Below are 18,580 nucleotides of genomic sequence, written 5' to 3'. Positions count from 1 at the left end.
CTATGTGAAGTGTAGAAAAATATCGCGCTCACTAACACCAAGAGTTGCCTGGTGGTGATGACTTGGCTAATTGGCCACTTGGCCGACCAATGCTCTCAACACGAAATCCGATCTTCTCCATCCGTGCGATATCAAGAATCCCTCTCCCGTCCAGGATCCAATGCGGTTGCTTCATATCGTAATAGATCCTTGTCCAGTCCACCCGGGCCTTGTCACGGCCGTCAGCACCGTTGCCGACTCCGCCATCGGTCCCTGTGACAGCGCTCGAGTCTTCTGCTTGACACTCGGGGCAGTCCTCATCGCAAGGTGGGACTGGGTTAAGGCTGCTCAGGTGGTCGTCGGCATCCGATGTCGAGATTTGACTTGGGTTCGCCTCGAGCCCACCAGCAACACCGTCCGCCTCCACTGGCCCGTTTTTGAACTCGTCAAACTCGGTCGTGATGAGTACGGCATCGGATCCCTGACACGCCGAATACACATCTGAGTGGACAACCACCGGGCCGCCATTGGCTCGCAGCACGTGCGATCCAGCGAAGCGGCCGATCTGCTCGGCCATCTGGGTTGGCGTGCACACCGGGTCGTAAACCGCGATTGTGTCCGGGCCTTCCTTCTCCAGCGCCCGAATGATATCCAGCGCGGGTGACTCGCGCGTATCGTTCGTGTCTTTCTTGAAGGCGAAGCCAAGAACCGTCACCTTTTTGCCCGCCAACGTGTTGTTCAGGCACCTGAGCACTCGTGAGACGAGCCGGCTTCTTGCAAACTCGTTCATTTCGACCACGGCCAGCCAGTATCGGGCAACTTCGGGGAGGACCAAGGTTTCAGCCAGGTAGACTAAGCTCAGGACATCCTTCTTCAAACAGCTTCCACCGAAACCAATGCCGGCCTTGAGGAACTTGCCGCCGATGCGAGGATCCGCTCCAACGGCACGAGCGACCTCGTCGACATCTGCCCCGGTAGCGTCACATACGGCCGCGATAGAGTTGATGCTGCTGATGCGCTGTGCGAGCATTGAGTTTGCCACTAGTTTAGCTAATTCGGAACTGAACAGATTGGTGGTGATGATGCGCGCAGGAGGAATCCAGCTGGCGTACACTGACGCCAGGGCGGCCGCGGCTTTGTGGCCAGCGGCGGTGTTGCTGGATCCGATCAGGATGCGATCGGCGTGTAGGAGATCGTTGATGGCGGTGCCGGCGGCGAGGAATTCTGGATTGCTGAGAACTTGAAATTGGACACCCGGTCGGTAAAGCGCCAGCTAACTTTCGCGTTAGAAACGGGGCGTCTTCGGGTTCGGCATCCCGGTGACCGGGACGGAATGAAAAGGGGTAGCCTTACCATGCTCTGCACGAGCTGCGCCGTTCGACATGGGACTGTCGACTTCTCGACGATAATGGCGCCGGGGCTCGCGTGCCGGGCGACCAGAGCTGTCACCGCCTCGAACGCGGCCATGTCAGTCGCGGACCCGGCTCCATTCCCGCGTGTCTTGGTCGGGGTGTTGACCGCGATGAGAATCACATCGGCTTCGCTGACGCATTTGGCCAAATCGGTCGTGAATACCAGGTTTGGCTGCCTGGCGACGTCGCTTTTTGTCTGTACCCTCGCGTGCCGGCCTTCACCGTAGTTGCCAGAGGAAACCGCTTCGCGGGGAAAGACACCATCCAACCCACCGGGCTTGGTAAGCTCGTCGTTCGTGGCAGAAGGTCCCGACCCGTCTCGCACGATGCGCAGGATGTCATGTAGGCCGGGCTCGTAGATAGGGGGGTGCTTCGAATTCCACCTTCGGATCCGATTCTCATCCTTGTCCACGACGGTCACGCGAATATGGGGGTTGTGCAGAGCGATGACTGCCGCGGTCGGCCCGCCTATAACGAATGTCAGCAGCTCATCATTACCCGCCGGATGGAAACCTGGGGCGTCAGAAATAAGCCGGGTAAGAACTTACCGACAAAGCCGGCACCGATGCAGCAAATATTGCGGACGGTAGGGGCGGTCGCTGCGATGGCCGTCGAAAGGGAACTGACGTTGAGATAGCCCGCGTCATCTTGGGGACGGAGATTGGGGCTAAACGAGGAGCTCCCGTCCGGTGTAGTGGGCGCTGTGGAATCGTCCAAAGCCGCAATGTCCTCGGCGTCGATAGCCGAGAACGGGAGCGGCGTCGTGGGCGTCTGGGGTATCATGGCTAGAGGGAGTTCGTCCTCGGCAGGAGGACTCCTCGGACTTCGGGGTGAGAAAGTGAAGCCGAATACAGTTGGTACAACATGGGAGCCGCGGGGCGGTTTTGGCAAGAGGGGAATAATGGGGGACTAATACGCCTTCGCCGTGATAAGAAGATTATCCTGGTCGGTTGCGAAAGATGCGCATCTCCCGAGATCGGCCGAGAGGATTGGCGCCAGCTGCCCGCATCGCCATCTCCTTGCAGCCGTGGCGCTGGACCAGTCATGGGGACCACCAGCATGTGAGAAAGTGACTATGGCCATTGTGCTTTGAATGTGCCCGACCAATTTCGCCAGGGGTGGGAGGATCATGTGTTGTGGCGAGTCGAACTCGGAGATCCAACTGTAGGGTCATGGACGTGCACGTTGCTAGAAAGGCGCTTGCTTATTCGCGCGTCAAGTCGCGGGTTTAAGGTGCTTTAGGTTGCCTCGGGACTAAGCTTATCGCAGTGTGCGCAGATCAAGGGTTCAACCGGGCGTCTCGACGAGCAGTTAGCACACGTTTCCCCAGTCCTCGCCTCGGGAGAGGGTCCATCTCCCGGGACCCATGTGGATGCAGCATGACTTTCCATTGGACCCGGCTCACCTAGGTGCCCAGGTCATCCCTCAGATGCCATTCCGAGCCAATGCAACATGCTTAGTGGTTCACCGTTTTCCCTCGCATTATCCCCTGCAAGCCTGCACTTTGGACCTATGGACTTTTCCGCGAGGCTGGAAACCTCTTCTGTCTCCAACGTAGCCCAGTCACATACCTACTGACCCAGCTTGGCTTTTTGACTCGCAACTCGACGGTGGTCTGCAACTTACCTACCTTACCTAGGTTGGTACCTGGTAGTCAGACGGTACCGTATACACACCATGGATTCTGCTCCATTCTCAACGTTCCCGGATGCACTCCGCGGCAAGCGCATCTTGCTATGCACCGAATCCTTTGGTCCGGTGAACGGCGTTTCCAGGACCACCATGATGCTCGTCAACCACCTCCGGGCCAACGGCGCAAACGTTGTTGTGGTTGCTCCTCACACGGCGGAATCAACATTTGTTCCAAAAGAACTTGTCGCAGCACCAAGCTCAGCCCAAAAGCCCGAAATTATCAGGATCCACGGCTATCCGCTGCCGTATAACCCAGAGCTCTCTATTGTCTATCCAGCTAGACTCTCTGTCCTGTATAGGAGATCCTTTGGTTCCGCGCCTGACCTGATCTACCTGGCCTCACCTGCGTCGGTCGGGTTCCAGGTGATGCTTCAACTCAGACAACAACCACCAGAAAGGCAAATCCCCATCATCTGCAATTTTCAAACCGACCTCGCAGGCTACTGCGCCATCCTCTTCCCCTGGCCGCTCAGCAACTTGGCCGTCCTCGCATTTGCCACGGTGCAGAGCTTCCTCTTCAACCACACGAGCGTCAAGACAATCTTCTACCCAAGCCGCTTCGTGCGGCGATATCTCGAGGAGCAACGGGTGCAAAGCGACAAGCTCGAGGTTTTGCAGCGAGGGGTAGACACGGAGCTCTTTCATCCGGCCCGGCGCAGCGACATATTGAGACAGGAGATCGCACCAGCCGGTGAGATCGTCTTGATTTGCGTATCCCGTCTGGCCGGGGAAAAGGGGTTCGGATTCCTGGCCGATGCCGCGAGGGCGCTGGATGCGCGCGGCCTGAAGTTCAAACTGTATATCGTCGGAGGCAACCGCAACGCGGCGGTCGAGGCCGAGATCAAGGACTCCTTCGGGTCGCTATCGACAGGCCGAGGCACCGTCATCTTTGCGGGGTTCCGCGTCGGGGAGGCGCTCGCCGCTGCCTACGCATCCGCTGACATCTTCTTGCACTGCTCCACTACCGAGACATTTGGGCTCGTGGTCCTCGAATCCATGGCAAGCGGAGTGCCCGTGGTGGCGCGGGACGAGGGTGGTCCCAGTGACATTGTGCGGGACGGAGAGACGGGCTATCTCACGCCGCCAGCGGACTTGACGGCCTTCGTGGATAGAGTCATGACTCTCGCCAAGGACGCCGGCCTACGGAAGCAGTTTAGTACAAACGCCCGGGCCCATGCCGAGCAGGCAACGTGGGAAAGAATCAACAATAAAGTTGCCTGGCGGATGGTGGAAACCATTGATCAGAGTCGACGAGAGAGGATTCAGGCAGGGTTGTCACAAACCCACAGCTCCCAGGCACAGGCGGAGGAAGGTATTGGAGCGACGACAACAACGCCGCTTTTGGCGCGGTCGCTGCCAATAAACATCGTACAAACTCAACTTGCTAATGCACGGCTTGCTGCTGGAATGGTCGCTATTTCTCTGACTTGGGTCGTTGTGGGAGCGTATTTGGTCTTCATCAAAGTCGGCTTTTGGATAAAGGCGGCCTCGACGAGTTGTTTGCCCGGGCGTGGAGGGATATGATATGAAAAACATCGGGCCCCATGTCTCAGCATCAGGTGTTTGAAGGAAATGTAGACACCCGTCTTAGAGTACTCGGATGAGAATGGATAGGTAATTCGTGTTGTTGTGTAGGTATGGAGCTAGCACCTGATTAAACCTCGCCAGGATAGGTAGGTACCTAACATGCAAAGGGATCATCAAATCTCGCCGGTTCAGGGCGAATCGCCAAAGTCTCCCCCAGCGTCCACACTGCACATTTTCACCCCAGCTAACTTCCTGCAAGAGCGAATTGTCCGCAAGGAGGCTTTGGCCACGCAGTCTCGACCTCCGCCAGCGACGCCTGCGACGGATAATTTGGCCAACGCTATTGTCTCGTGGTGGACCAACTCTCAGGCTTCGAAATTCAAGAAAGCCAGGAACCTCTGTGCCTATGTTTCAGGCTTACTTCGGCCTACGTGGGAACCCACTAAGCCTCTTGGCGGTCCCGAGAACATGGTTCACCTGGTCTGAAAACCAAGGCACCAAAAGCTCACAAGGCCAGGAGATCTCGACCTTGTCCCCAACAATGGTTTCTCGACGAAACCCCACCGATTTCGATGCTGAGTGGGATCTTGAGTGCATCCTTCTCACCCACATTGGACCGTCTGCCATCGTGCCTGGCTGTTTCACCTTTGCGTATTGGTTGCCTGCTGCCCCAAAGGTGGACCCGGTCCGCTTTAGGCTCCGGCTCGCGTGAATCCAGCCCACTTTTCTCAGTCGAGGGTGGCCTAGGGGTTGCAGGTTACGAGTGTCGTGGGAGCGTGAATCTTGAAGTTTGAGTCGAGTCTGATCGTAGGTAGTTTCCCCGCTATGGGCTGGCACATATTCGAGGTGGAGTTTAGGCGCGAGGTGCAAGTGCGAGGTGTAAGTCGGTGCCTGTCACGAACAGGCAGAGTTTCAGGGCCGGTCTTGAGAGGTCATGTTGAGAACATGAGGCTGTCGAAAGGTCGGCCTGGTTGACAGTCATGTAGATATATAAATCCGCTTGGAATGGCCATTATCCTGTCTGCTTTTGTCATTAAACACACACATTCACACAAGCTTCCACACACTCACCAACACAAACACTTACCAACAAACACACACACTCACCAACACACACACTTTACCAGTCCACCTTCCTCTTCAATATGCCTCCCAAGCCGGTCAACCCCCCCAGTGCCCCCGTCCTCAAGCAGGCCATGGCAGCGATTGTCCAGAGACAGGCCACGACCAAGTCCAACCTTGAGAAAGCAAGGACGGAACTCAGCAACATGCAGAAGAAGAGTAAGCTACCTGGAGTCATACTGTTGCATCCGAGTCCATTTGCTGACGGTGTGGATTCTAGACAGTTCCGGGGTTGAGCAGCAACGGGTCAAGACCAAGATCGCGAGGCTCGAATCGGAGCTGGCTGCATGGCCTGCTACCTACCAAACCGAGGTCAAGCGATGGCTCCTTGCCCAGCCGTCTGTCAGTACCGGGTGAGTTTAGTACCCGGTCCAAGACGGAAACGTGCATGCCAGCGGTATACTTTGAATCCATGATGCTAACGAGCGTGTTATTGTAGTGCAACCAAGGCTTTGCCCCAGGAAATCAAGAACGAGATTTCCAAGTACCTCCAGACTAACCGCATCGCCCAAATCGAGCGGGAGGTCATCAGGAAGTAGATTTTGGTATGGGACAACGAGGGGCTGGCACTCTCGATGCTGGCTGGGTGTCAGTGACATAGTGAAGGATTATCCGGGTGGGTGTTCATTCTTTTGTGTTCGGTTCTAGTTGGGTGCAAGGGTTGATGGAGCAGGAAGGCCACATGCGGGACGTGTACCTGGTAGATAGCTTCATCATCACGCCTGCTTACTCGCAAGAGGCTGAACGGAATAATGGAACACATTGCCCACATCTCTGCTCTCTAACTTCTAACGGAAGATGATGGACAATTCGCGACAGGAGACACAGGGAGTCTAACTAAGTGTTTGAGTGGCAAGAGAGTACCGACCTTAGCTTCGTTAGGTACCAAGGATCGGCCCATTATATTGGGCGAATTCGGCACCTTCGCTCACCCCGCTCGCTCGACGAAAGCGGCGTGGCACACCCAACTCACCCCCATTGGCGGATGAGCCGGAAGAATCTACGCGCCGGTCAGATAGGTACCCTACCTTAGGTAGGTCGGTAGCCACGCCTGCAGCCTCCGCGATCCCACCAAATTCGTCGCAGTTAAAGCACCCTGTTCACGCCATGTCAACGGCGCCTCCTTTTCCCTTCTCCACCAAGGAGCTCCCCCCAACCGACCAGGCAATCTTCTTTGAGTCTTCCTTCTTCTCGCGCAACGGACCGGGCGCTGAACTCCCAACCCCCGCGGATATTCGCGCTAGGAGCAACATCCAAGATCCCGGCGTGCGTCATGAAGCATCCAGGATCCCACCAGTTCGGTATGAGGAGCTTGGCCTGATTGTCAAGTTCGGGGGCCCACCCTGTGTGACCGTGGATGAAGGTCAATGTCTTTGGGCGTTGCGACATGCGTTGCCCCAGGTCCCCGTCCCAGAGATATATGGATGGACGCACGACGGTGGCCAAGTTTTCATTTACATGGAGTTGGTTCCAGGTGCCACTCTAGAACAACGTTGGGACTCCCTAAATGAGGCTGAGAGGGAGGGCATCTGCGAACAGCTTCGGACCATACTATCAGAGCTACGCAACGTGCGCCACGGACCGGGCGAGTTCTTCGTCGGTACGTTACTCCAGAGAAGCCAAGAATCCTATGCTTACTCGATTCTCTGTGAAAGGCCGCATTAACTACCAACCACTGAGCGACATCATTTTCGAAACACCGAGAAACGACCCTCCAGGAGGACCTTTCCACTCGGTGGCCGAGTTCCACGACTGGATGTCGATATTGATCCGTACAGGCTTTGAACAACACTGGCCGGGCAAAAAGCCTTCGGAACTCCCAGATCCCTGCCGGGAGCGACTGCCCGATGACGCACCTGTTGTATTCACCCACGGGGATCTCCACCCAAGTAACATTATGGTTTCCGCTGATTCCCCTTGCAAGGTGGTTGCGATCGTTGACTGGCACCAGTCGGGGTGGTACCCAGACTATTGGGAATTTTGTAAGGCTGTGTTTACGGCAGACTTGCATGGCGAGTGGCGGAACAGATATATCCCGCTATTCTTGCATGATGCTGGTCTGGTTCTCGTTTGGGATCACTATGCCGGCTCACTCGGATACTAAGCAGGGGGATATCCTTGACAATCCAAACACCTGAGCATTGGCTGCGGGGACAGAGTGAAATCTCAATATGCTTGACCAACGTTCGTGAACCTTTCTCTCAGACCCTCGCCCTGTCCAATACTCCCCTCCTTCCTCAACCTGACCATACGGCCGGCCCTGGGGGTTGGTAGTCGAGCAGCTTGAAACCTTCGGGTGGCTCATCGTTTGCAATGAACTGGTTCTTTGGGATCAGGAGGCCTAGCGATAAATAAAGGTTCAGTACCAACACTTAGCGACTCCCCTCATCAGGTTATAAAACAGGAATTGTTACGTACCGGGCTGATCAACCACATATGTCCCAGGGAACCTTGCAAACCCTGTCGGTGTCCCTCCGCCGGGACCTATAATGTTTACATGCGCGCAGTTAACATACCACTGGGTGTAGTTGCGATCATAGGTGGGCATAAACTGCTCGATGCGCATGAGGTACTTTCCCGGCGGCGTCGTCTCCGGGATGGTGAAGTTGAACTACGGTTAGTGGCCGTCCGGTTAGCCCTGACTCCTCTTGCGATGTATGCTCGAAATATGTGAACAGCCTACGTCATTTTGTTTCCAAATTAGCCACTCGTTGTCGGCAACCGGACCGCCATATGCAATCTTAAACCAGTCACCGTCACCCCGATAGTTCTCCAGGTCGTCGTTGGGAGCACGTGAGAGGTAAATCATGCCGGGGCCGGGATGCCAGAAGTAGCCATATTCCCCGTCGCCGTCCGTCGAGACGCGGAAGCCGACCTCGGAGCCAGCTAAGATGTCGGCCGTCTCGGTTTTAGCGGCCGAGTGAAATGCATTCCTGCCGCAAGTGATGTTTGCGCCGTTGATGTCCATGATGGGGGGCGTTTTGGGAAACTGGCTCCCCTCCCACTCCACCGGGTCGTAAGGGAAATGCGGGGCTACGTCCCTAGATGTCGAGCTCTGTTAGGGCAAGGGTAGGTATTGTTGGGTCAATGACCCAATGTGTGGGCTGGACATACCGGACATATTTCCATTCAGGTGACTCAGTGCCGTTGACCAGGAGAATTCCATGGACCTCTTGAAACAGTTACGTCAGGAGTGATCCTTTTTCCAAGGAAATGTAGCAGTGACACTTACGGTGGCAAGAAGCCCGTGAAACGAGAGTGGCACCAAGAAGAATGGCGAGGTACGGTGTCATCGTGGACGTGTGTGACCGGATTCTGATGATGCGAAGTCTGAATGACATCTCCCCCAGAAACCACATTCCACTTCCCTGAATTCGGACCCAGCTTAAGTAGAAATGCTCAGTGCCAATACCTGTGTAACATGGCATCAGAACCTGAGCAAATACGTAATCTATTCTTGCAGATGCTGAAGGATCGGAGGATTCCAGGGTAATATCACCGGTATACAATCGGATGGAGGCTTGTTTTCCATGGGGTTGCAGTTAACACTGCGGCTCGACGAGGGGCTTCGACCATTGGAGTTCCGTTCTAAATGCATCACGGTAGGAGCGGGGGATAATATAGACATGGTACGCCTCCTTCAATGACAGGCCCGCGTGCGTCCTTACCTAATACACTGCCGCTGGATGCCGTGATCCTACCGGTAAGTCTCCCTCCGTTACACACTTCTTTGCTCAATGTGTCTCAGGGCAGCAAACATTTTGGGCTGCTGATCGTATGCACAGCCACTGGTCTTCGAGTCGAACCGAGCGAGCCCGTCTCAGAACAACGGAACTGGTACCGAAGAGATCTCCCGGCAGTTCACCACTCTAAAAGTAGAATAAGTAACCGCTCCTCGGCACCTGAAATGTATTAAGTAAAAAGGCGGGCCGTGTTGTGGTTACCTCGGTACACATACGCCTTGAAGGGAGTCCTTGAAGGGACCATTAACTATCACATCAAATCTAACAGGACGTTGCAGTCAAGATCTCCCCGAAGGCCGGAAGCAACCCTGCACTCGAGGTTTCATGTCAGCACTCAATCTCGATGGAAGCTCCCTTTACACAGCCCTAACCCTCGTTATCTGTAGCTTATGGTCCTCAAACCTCCTATTATCGTGAATATGTGATGGAAGGGCGGGTTATCTCTGTGGTCTCAGTAAGGAAATATCAGAGTGAGGTTGTATGTATCCTTTCGGCGGCGTTCAGAGAACATAACTACAAAGTATTTCTTTTACACTTTTAACCACAACTACATTTTTTATGTGACTCGAATCTCCCGACAACTCCAGACTACCTATCAATCGCCCCCGGGCCAACCCAGTCCCGGTCTCGCCCGCATGCAACTTGACTACCTACATGACTGTTGCTTGACTTAGGCCTGTGAAAAGAAAGACCAAACCTCCCCAGGAACCCATGAGTTCGCTCCGCTCTCAGGCCCATTGTCCACCGCCCCAGGCCAGTGACCGCCATCGTGCGCAATCCAGGTCACAGGGTATCCCTCCTGACAACCAGTGTACTCTGTCTTGGTGTGTGTGCCGCTGCCTTGCCCCGGCTCGGGTGCGTTTGTGTTTGCGCAACCGTTGTTTTTCACGAAGCGGTCACGTAGGCCACGGCCGCCGGCAATGTTCAGAGTGCCGTCGCTGATTCCGTGGATCCCAAGGTACGCGACGGGATCGTTGCCCCCATCGCACCCAGACAGTTGTCCGCCAGCGATGACAGCAACGCCCTTGAAGTCCTTAGCGCGCGCGCAGGCGATGGCATAGGTCATGGCACCGCCGTATGAGAAGCCGATGCTGAAGCGCTGCTGTTGGTCGACGCAGAGTGCGTCCTCGATGTACTGTGCCATGGCGTCGACAAACGCAATGTCCTCGCCTCCCGAGTTGGCCCAACCGTTGTTAAGACCCTGTGGTGCCACTAGGATGGCCGTCTCCTCAGCGCTGCGCTGCATGCCGTAATATGCCCACAACTCCTTGTCGGTACCGCCACTCGAAACGTCTTGCATAGTGCCCCCGACCCAGTGGAAGGCAAAGATGAGCTTGTACGGCTTGGTCTGATCGTAGTTGTTCGGGACCCGCACGATGAATTGTCTATCCTTGCCGTTCACCGTGACCGACTTCGTGCCAGAAGAGAATGGCTCTTTGCCGCATCCTGAAGAACTTGCGGCCGCGGCTCGCTCGATGATGTTGCCGGCATCAGGCCGAGTAATAGCCGGCGAGGCATACACCAAGGCTGATGAAGCGGCGAGGAGCCAAAGTGGAAAGGAGTGGGAAGAGAGCATGGTGTGAGGCTTTGTTGTTCCAAGTTCGGGGGGAAGTAACAAAAAGGGAGCGGAAACACCACCTTAATATAAGTCACCAGGTCGGCTCTGTCCCCGAACTCTGGACATGGAATAAAAATGCGACTTATTGCTGGACAATTCACCTGGCGTTACACTACCAACACTTTTCAGAGCTTCACGGGGAATAAACTTCCATCCCAGCCTATCATTGTCAAAACTCTGCCTGGGAAAGGGAGATAATGACATGATGATACGACGTGCTTGGCAATTGTCGCCAACGCTGATTTGTGCGCATCTTACAGATACACGTTGATTCAGGGAAGTCGAAACTTGGAACATGGGGTACAAATGTTTGTCACGCTTGATACGTGGAAAATGCGCCCTCCTTTTATACTTGGTCCATGCGCTCCTATAGCGACAATGCCGAGGAACCAAACATGTCCTAAGTTAGGCTCCGACTACCTTCTTGGGAGCCGAGGCCGAAGATCTTCGTCTCCTCAGGTTTAACCGAGATACGCATGTAACGTTCTGCTACTTGTGCTAGTGGCGACCTCCCCTTACTTTCCTCACGTGTATTCGTAGTATCGATATCCCATCGTTGGTAACTGATCAGATATCGATCGCTTAATTAACTATTAACTCGGTACCCTTAGCCAGTTCAAGAGGCTTGAACAATGCCCATCACCTCCGTCACGTTTGGAGCAGCACATACAAGTGGCAATGCCAGCTAACTTTCACCTTCGGCCCTAACGGAACGTCCTCACAAGTTGCATGTTCAGTTATTCCAGAGGCGTGATAGGGGTACTGTGCCCTAGGTCTCTACGTAGACATCACCCCTGTGACACCATGGGCAAGCAGCCGATGTTGAAGTGCATGTCTCTGTCTCACGATCCAGGACCAGTGTCCCCAGCGCCGACATGGGCTAGATATCCAGCAAGAACACTACCAGGGAGCCCGAGGCTTTGACGCTTGATTTGCAGTCGTTGCGGTGCTTAAGTCTCAACTCATCTGAAGTATGGACGGTGGGCTTTGTCCAAATCGTGATGTTGGGCGGCCAGACCGGCATATGCATAGGCGTGCGTCACGTTTCATACCAAGGTAATTCATACACTATTGTCTTCGAGAATCATTGCCGCCCCTTTCTCGGCAATCGCATATACCGTCGCTTGCAAATGCGCACTGATTTGTAACGGCATCACGCTGGCATCGACGACACGTAGCCCTTCAACCCCATAGACACGAAGCCTTTCGTCAACAACACCGCCAGCTGCTCCTGCACTTCCCCCCATGGCACACGTCCCAACGGGATGCCAATCTGTTGTCGCGACGTGCCTCAGCCATGAGCGTAGATCCTGGTCGGTTGTCGTTTCTGCCGGCGATGGCCATACTTGGGCCTGAATGATGGACGCTAGTGGCTGAGCCGAAGTAATCTTCTCGGCAAACCGATGGGCGTGGAGAGCAATCTCGAGGTCCAGATGACCGTTCGTTCCCCCAAAGTATTGCGGGTCTATGGTAAGGCGCGGCCCCAATTCGTTGTCCTTGGTTGCCGGTTTGATGTGAACGCTTCCCGTTGAGAAAGGGTATTGCAGAATCTGCAACAAGCTCGCGTACTTCTTCCCGCTTGCAATACCAGGAGGTCTGCCAATGCCCCAGTCGCCCAGATCAAAGATGAATTCGACGTGACCCAACATACTAGACCGGCTGTCAAAACGCCGATGAAGCATGCGGTCGCGTTCCGCGGTCGGGCTACGGACAGCGTTTGTGGCCGCCGACGAGAGCAGCATGTTTAGAGTGTCCTGTTGGATGAACTTAGCCGCTGGCACATATGAAACCGAGACAGGAAGAATGGTGAGCGGCCCGGTCCTTGCTTCAAGATATTCCTTCTGCGCTGCGGCAAGGACAGAATCAACTTGCAGGTCGTCCGGGTTACTCATGTTTGGGTCGACTTCGAAGACCGATGTTGTAGCTGTGTGCTCACGGTTAGCCAGCGAGGTCTCAAAGGGTGCAAATGGTGCAGGGTTGGATGAGGCAACACAAGAAAGGCCGATTGGGGGAGGGTGAATGTAGGTGACATACTCAAATGGTCTTGAAGGTTCTCGCCGACATTTGGATTGTCCACTTTCACCGTGATCCTAGCAGCGGAGAGCACAGCGCTACCACCAACGCCGGATAACTCTAGAATCTGGGGAGACTGTACCGACCCGGCTGACAGAATGACTTCTCTGCGCGCAAAAGCAGAAAACTTCGCTCCGCCGTGGGAAAACCGGACGCCTTCGGCTTTCCAGGGGCTGGGGGCATTCTCGTCCCTGGTCAACAGAATCTCGTCGACCTCGGCTCCCGTCAAGACAAACAGATTGGACCGGGACGAAATCGGTTCATAGTACGCTGTTGCAGCGTATGATCTTGTGACGTTCCGAGGATCTACAGAAACAACGCTCGTCCAGCATCCGGTGTTGCTGCCTGCGAGGTGGTTGTCATTGGTCTCGACGCCAATCGAGTTCAGAGTACGGTGCCAGAGTTTGTGGGTTGCGGTGAATTCGCGAGGATATGATACCCGAACAGGGCCGCTGTGTCCAATAACTCCATCGTGAAGTGCCACAGGGGTTTCTTTCTGGATGGCGCTGCTCGGCTCGTGGAAAGATTCACTCTTCTTGAAGAACGGCCTGTACTGTTTTAGCCTGGATTCAGCGGATTGCCCACTGCAAAGATCACCCGTTCCCTGGGGTTGGAGCATAACTAGATGAGTCACATATTGAGAGGGAAACGGTTCGAAATAGCTCACAAGAGGTCGTCCCATCCCCAACCCGGGTTGCCGAGGTCGCGCCAGTCATCGTAGTCCTGCCGTGCGGCGCGGTTCCATGTCATGTAGTTTAGCGCGCTGGAACCCCCGATGACTTTGCCTCGAGCCCATGGCACTGTTCTCCCACCTAGGGACTTCTGTGGCGCCGTCTCGAATCCCCAGTCCAACGGGGTACCGAGTGCCCGGCCAGCGAATCCAGGGCAGTTCACTTCGCTATCACCAACCGCCAGCGGGCCAGCTTCTAGGACTCCAACCTTAAAGCGTGGGTGTTCGGATAGTCTGGCAGCAACAGCCAGACCGGCGGTCCCGCCGCCAACGATAATGAAGTCGAACTTGTTCTCCACGAAGTCTTCTGGGGCGACTTGCAAACGATCCATGATTTCTGTTTCGACACGGCGGGCTCTGGTTAACTTTGACTTTGACTGATAACGGAGTCAGGGAACATGAACGGTTTGTGCCGAACCCCTCTCAAGTGGTAAGTAGGCCGTTTCGCTCGAGTGATAATGCTGTCGTCTGTCGTTTCCGGCATCGCTGCAGCCACAAGCAACCATGGATGCGGGGCTTCCGTGACGAGTGCCGACCCCAGTTCCCACGGTTCCAATCAGACTCTGTGCTGACACTTGGTCTGAACTCCCGACTTCGGATCGCCGCTTACGGTCGTTACACGGCATAATATGGTCTCCTGCACGGGCCTTGGTGCAAAGGGAGGTTCAGGAGGTGACAACTCAAGGGTATGTACCTACCCAGAGTTCACCAGACACCGCGCGGATTTGCGGGGGTGGTTTTGCAAGATGTGACACGCACCTGATATGGGCCTAGTACGCAGAATATGTACATATACCTCGAGACATCACGTCCAGACCCGTCCATCTCCGCTTCTTGTAATCATCTTACGCTTTCGCTATCCACACATTTTGCAGTTGATCACCCCCAAAGGCCTGTTGGTGTCAGTTTGTGCGGCTGAACCCCAGTGGCAGGATGCCGACAAACCAAGATAATTTAGCAATGGTCAATCCCACCTTTGACCCCGAGAGGGGCGAAAAGACCGCGGCCGAGTCCGTTCCAATGACGGCGGTCACGTCAACCTCAACATCGATTGCAATTCCATCATCACCAAGCAGGCGGTCCGGTCTGCTTGATACACTCCGCCGTATCAACAACCGGATTGAAGGGCTATCCGGCTTTGAAGCCCGCGGCATTACGCGTGTTCTCCCACAAGAACGAAAGCCGGCATCGGCAGTAGCTGACCTGCAAGTCTTCATTCTATGGTTCGGTGCCAACATTTCCGCCAACAATATGACAACCGGCCTCTTCGGCCCGCTCGTCTTCAACTTGGGATTCAGAGATAGTGTCTTGTGTGCCATCTTTGGCTGCTTTCTAGGCTGCGCGTCCACAGCGTACATGGCCATGTGGGGACCATGCAGTGGGAACCGGACAATGGTGGTGCTGCGGTTCTTCATGGGCTACTGGCCGTCCAAGTTACCGTGCTTCCTGAACATTGTCCTCATGGTGGGGTACATTACGCTCAACTTCATCATATCGGGGCAGATTCTATCGGCCGTGAGTGGTGGGACCATGTCAATTGCGGTTGGCATTGTTGTTGTCTCGCTCGTCTGTTGGATTGTTGCCGTTTTCGGCATGTTTATTTTCCACACATATGAAAGGTGAGTGACTCAAAGTTGGACTCTGTCTTCTGTCGGTCCCCAATAGCTTTCCAGCTTGAACTTCGACACACGCTACTAGTATCCCCCGGAAAACAACATACAGACTACCTAGATACAACCCTAAGCAGCGTTACTGACTCAAGGCCCTCAGATACGCGTGGATTCCCCCGATTCTAGCCCTGTTCGCGTTGATCGGCTGTGCAGAGCCGCACTTCGACTCGGGGCTCGAATCCACCGGTGACGCGGCCACCCTCGCCGCGAACCGACTCTCCTTCCTTTCCCTGTGCTTTTATGTACCCAACTCATGGGCTGCCGCGGCTTCGGACTTCTACGTGTATTATCCAGAGACGACTTCTAAACTCAAGATATTTTTGCTCACTCTCGCCGGGCTTTTCTTCTCTTTCACGCTCGTCTACCTCCTCGGAATCGGACTTGCATCCGGGGTCACTTCTCACACAGCATGGGCTGACGCATTTGCCATCTCCACGGGCTCGTTGATCGTGGAGGCGTTTGATGGCCTCGCCGGCTTCGGAAAGCTCTGCAGCGTGATCATCGCACTAGGCATCATCGCCAACAGCATCCCGGGAGCTTACTCGGCCGCGCTGGGAGTGCAGGTTCTGGGACGCTACGGCAAAGTCGTGCCGAGATGGGTGTGGACATGTTTCATTGTTATCATCGCCCTTGTTCTCGCTTTGGCAGGACGAGATAACTTGCTCGTCATCTTTGGCAACTTCCTCGCTCTCATGGGATACTGGGTTGAGATCATGATTGTCATTGTCATTGAGGAGCATGTATTCTTTCGATGGAACCATGAATTCGACTGGGCAATGTGGGAGAACAAACAGTACCTGCCTGTCGGCATCTCGGCCTTGATCGCGTTTCTCCTCGGGTGGGTGGGTGCGATTCTCGGTATGTACCAAGCATGGTACGTTGGCCCGTTGGCGGAGAGAGCGGGCATGAGTGATGTCGGGCTTTGGCTTGGCTGCGGCTTTGGGATCGTGTCGTATCCGCCAATGCGATGGTTGGAGATGAAGATAATAGGTAGGTAGTTGGAATTGAACCCGGGCATGGTTTAGAAGTGAACTTCCAGTCGTGGTAGGCGAGAAAAGAGCGACCATTCACTTGGGTGGTGGCAACCGGCCGTTTAACGACGGAAGACTGAAATATAATAGTTAGGTACTTTTTGATTAGCATAGAATACCTTTGTCCCCGCCCTCAAGTCTCTCCTGTGCAAATATTGATCCGGGTCCTGATAGGGCCCGGCACCCCCCCCCCCCCTTGACACTCGCCTGAATCACAATTCTATCGCTTTTTCAACTCCCGCTCGCTGTTGTTTCCAGTCATCGACCGTGATAAACCGTACAACGGCCCCCTTTTGCCCCTGGAACTCAAACTTGACCTCCCGTACCCGCTTATCTCCTGGCACGTTCATATCGTCAGTCACAAGCGAGCCCGCGGCTTGCTCCTCTAACCGTATGGTCTGCGCGGCGATTTGTCCTGCCACCTGCGCGTCCCACAACCCTTCACGACGTGAGCAGGATAAAAGCAGTTCCGTGGCCCGCCACCTCAGCCTAGAGTTGCGGCATCGGGCCGCAATCATATGCAGCGGCCCGATGTATCCCAGGCCCGACGAGCACGAATACGAGCTTCCTGATTCCTGCTGTCTCTTGACGAGGAACTCGCAATGTCGCAACATCTCCTCGTAATGAGCCTCCCAGTCGTCATAGGCCGTCTCGCGCTCCCCGGGTTGGAAAATGTCGATCCGCAGCCAGATAGCAATCTTCAAGTGGTAAACGCGTAAGATGGCGATACCTTCCCGATCCTGTGAATCCTCGGTCTTGGGAATGGTCTTTTCTAGGACGTCCAACGCATTCTGGCTGCTCTCCAGTGCCTGACAAAGTCCTCGATGACGGGCCACTGTTTCCTGGAGTCTATCTGTCGAAGACGATGAGAGAAACTCGCTAGCCTGAAGGAAGGCCATTGTGTTATTCACCAAGTTTTCGACATAGGAATGGGCTTCTTGGACCGAGGGGAAAACAGTTGCCGGTTTCAAGTCGGTCACTAAGAGGTCGGGGGAACCCGCTTCTAGATAGGTGTCGTTCGCAATGCTACGAAGTTGCCCGTAAATGGCGGCGAGGAGTGAGCGAAGGCGTGAAATCGGGACAGGGTACACGGGAGTAGTGCCATTAGGCTTTTGAGTTAAACCTGCCGATCGCTCGAAGTCTTGTAACACCTTTGCCGCAGACCGGACGTGCTGAAAGGCTTCGGCGTGGTGGCCGCGGATGCTCGCCAGGTAGACGAATAGTAGCGATGCTGTGAGAATGCAGCAAGTGACCTCCACTGACGGGGCATCAGTGGGCCGTCCTAGGGTGGTAAGATGCCCGATAGATTGGTTGCATTGTTGCAAGATGAACTGTGTCTCTTGGCCGGTTGATCCTGACTCGAAAGCTTCGTATGCAGAGCCAATGGCGATGACGAGGTGTCGGACTGGCGGGTAATGAATGGCTGCCTGCATCACCTCCCGCCCCCAGAACGACGAGTTGAAGTGCCCACCCAGGGGCTTGCAGGCCTGAGACTGAAAGTAGAAGAAACTTCTCCTTTCGGCGGGGGAGGCGAAGAGCACGGAGTGGGACTCGGGACCGGCACCCACGGACATCGGAGGGGGGCTTGGTCGGTCTTGGGGGTAGCCTTCGCATTTGCGGCCTGAGCCGGTGCAACGGCGACAGTGCGGTTTCACTTCATCGCATTTCACTTTGCGTTTCCTAATGCACAGGAAGTATTAGCTCAAGCGTGACCCCGTGACAGTGTCACAGTGACCATCATCGGCAACGCCGGGCCGCACCTACTTGCACGTCAGGCATCCTGTTTTAACCTTGCTGAAGAATTTAACGGTGCGCTGAACCTTGTTGGGCTCCATTGCAGCGTTACTCTCGCTCCTTAAGCCTGATCAGGCGATTATCCGTGGATGGACGGGAGAACTCAAGAGACTTCCCACGTGTCGTGAGCGATGCTCGGAATTAATAACGTGACTTGTGCGAAACGCGCCAGCTCAGCTCTCGGTGGGA

General features: G+C 55.0%; 9 protein-coding genes across 9 annotated transcripts; 4 read left to right on the top strand and 5 right to left on the bottom strand.

Moving 5' to 3' along the window:
- Positions 1–31: 31 nt before the first annotated feature.
- Positions 32–2,174, bottom strand: B0H64DRAFT_332046 (uncharacterized protein; the record flags this gene model as incomplete). The annotated part of the gene is made up of 3 exons (XM_062801033.1): positions 32–1,252; positions 1,333–1,859; positions 1,940–2,174. The coding sequence occupies 3 exons, from the start codon at positions 2,172–2,174 to the stop codon at positions 32–34; spliced, it is 1,983 nt and encodes a 660-aa protein (XP_062653900.1).
- Positions 2,175–2,725: 551 nt separating this feature from the next.
- Positions 2,726–4,755, top strand: B0H64DRAFT_57328 (uncharacterized protein). The gene has a single exon (XM_062808455.1). It carries the CDS (start codon positions 3,069–3,071, stop codon positions 4,605–4,607), a length of 1,539 nt encoding a protein of 512 aa, XP_062653899.1. The 5' UTR covers positions 2,726–3,068; the 3' UTR covers positions 4,608–4,755.
- Positions 4,756–5,755: 1,000 nt separating this feature from the next.
- B0H64DRAFT_447110 (uncharacterized protein) lies at positions 5,756–6,271 on the top strand (the record flags this gene model as incomplete). The annotated part of the gene is made up of 3 exons (XM_062806977.1): positions 5,756–5,891; positions 5,953–6,085; positions 6,172–6,271. The coding sequence occupies 3 exons, from the start codon at positions 5,756–5,758 to the stop codon at positions 6,269–6,271; spliced, it is 369 nt and encodes a 122-aa protein (XP_062653898.1).
- Positions 6,272–6,839: 568 nt separating this feature from the next.
- On the top strand, positions 6,840–7,836 carry B0H64DRAFT_332227 (kinase-like domain-containing protein; the record flags this gene model as incomplete). The annotated part of the gene is made up of 2 exons (XM_062801039.1): positions 6,840–7,332; positions 7,388–7,836. 2 exons carry the CDS (start codon positions 6,840–6,842, stop codon positions 7,834–7,836), a joined length of 942 nt encoding a protein of 313 aa, XP_062653897.1.
- Positions 7,837–7,969: 133 nt separating this feature from the next.
- Positions 7,970–9,025, bottom strand: B0H64DRAFT_447108 (glycosyl hydrolase family 61-domain-containing protein; the record flags this gene model as incomplete). The annotated part of the gene is made up of 5 exons (XM_062806976.1): positions 7,970–8,073; positions 8,151–8,343; positions 8,416–8,773; positions 8,847–8,904; positions 8,965–9,025. 5 exons carry the CDS (start codon positions 9,023–9,025, stop codon positions 7,970–7,972), a joined length of 774 nt encoding a protein of 257 aa, XP_062653896.1.
- Positions 9,026–10,010: 985 nt separating this feature from the next.
- On the bottom strand, positions 10,011–11,393 carry B0H64DRAFT_412230 (Alpha/Beta hydrolase protein). Its single transcript, XM_062804911.1, has one exon. It carries the CDS (start codon positions 11,049–11,051, stop codon positions 10,146–10,148), a length of 906 nt encoding a protein of 301 aa, XP_062653895.1. The 5' UTR covers positions 11,052–11,393; the 3' UTR covers positions 10,011–10,145.
- Positions 11,394–11,773: 380 nt separating this feature from the next.
- Positions 11,774–14,428, bottom strand: B0H64DRAFT_412229 (putative choline dehydrogenase). The gene is made up of 3 exons (XM_062804910.1): positions 13,834–14,428; positions 13,128–13,714; positions 11,774–13,017 (listed from the first exon to the last, which is right to left on the bottom strand). The coding sequence occupies exons 1-3, from the start codon at positions 14,226–14,228 to the stop codon at positions 12,155–12,157; spliced, it is 1,845 nt and encodes a 614-aa protein (XP_062653894.1). The 5' UTR covers positions 14,229–14,428; the 3' UTR covers positions 11,774–12,154.
- Positions 14,429–14,588: 160 nt separating this feature from the next.
- On the top strand, positions 14,589–16,727 carry B0H64DRAFT_412227 (permease for cytosine/purines, uracil, thiamine, allantoin-domain-containing protein; the record flags this gene model as incomplete). Its single annotated transcript, XM_062804909.1, has 2 exons — positions 14,589–15,515; positions 15,667–16,727. Coding segments are annotated over exons 1-2 (1,580 nt in total), but the record flags the coding sequence as incomplete, so codon positions are not given.
- A 570-nt stretch (positions 16,728–17,297) lies between these two features.
- B0H64DRAFT_427660 (uncharacterized protein) lies at positions 17,298–18,545 on the bottom strand (the record flags this gene model as incomplete). Its single annotated transcript, XM_062805798.1, has 4 exons — positions 18,362–18,545; positions 17,687–18,277; positions 17,412–17,481; positions 17,298–17,369 (listed from the first exon to the last, which is right to left on the bottom strand). Exons 1-4 carry the CDS (start codon positions 18,430–18,432, stop codon positions 17,298–17,300), a joined length of 804 nt encoding a protein of 267 aa, XP_062653892.1. The 5' UTR covers positions 18,433–18,545.
- Between the last annotated feature and the right edge of the window lie 35 nt (positions 18,546–18,580).

This window comes from Chaetomium fimeti, assembly GCF_033439085.1.
Source record: "Chaetomium fimeti strain CBS 168.71 chromosome Unknown B0H64scaffold_13, whole genome shotgun sequence".
NCBI lineage: Eukaryota > Fungi > Ascomycota > Sordariomycetes > Sordariales > Chaetomiaceae > Chaetomium > Chaetomium fimeti.
The sequence above is the reverse complement of the archived record's forward strand: the minus strand, read 5'-3'. Positions and strand labels throughout refer to the sequence as shown.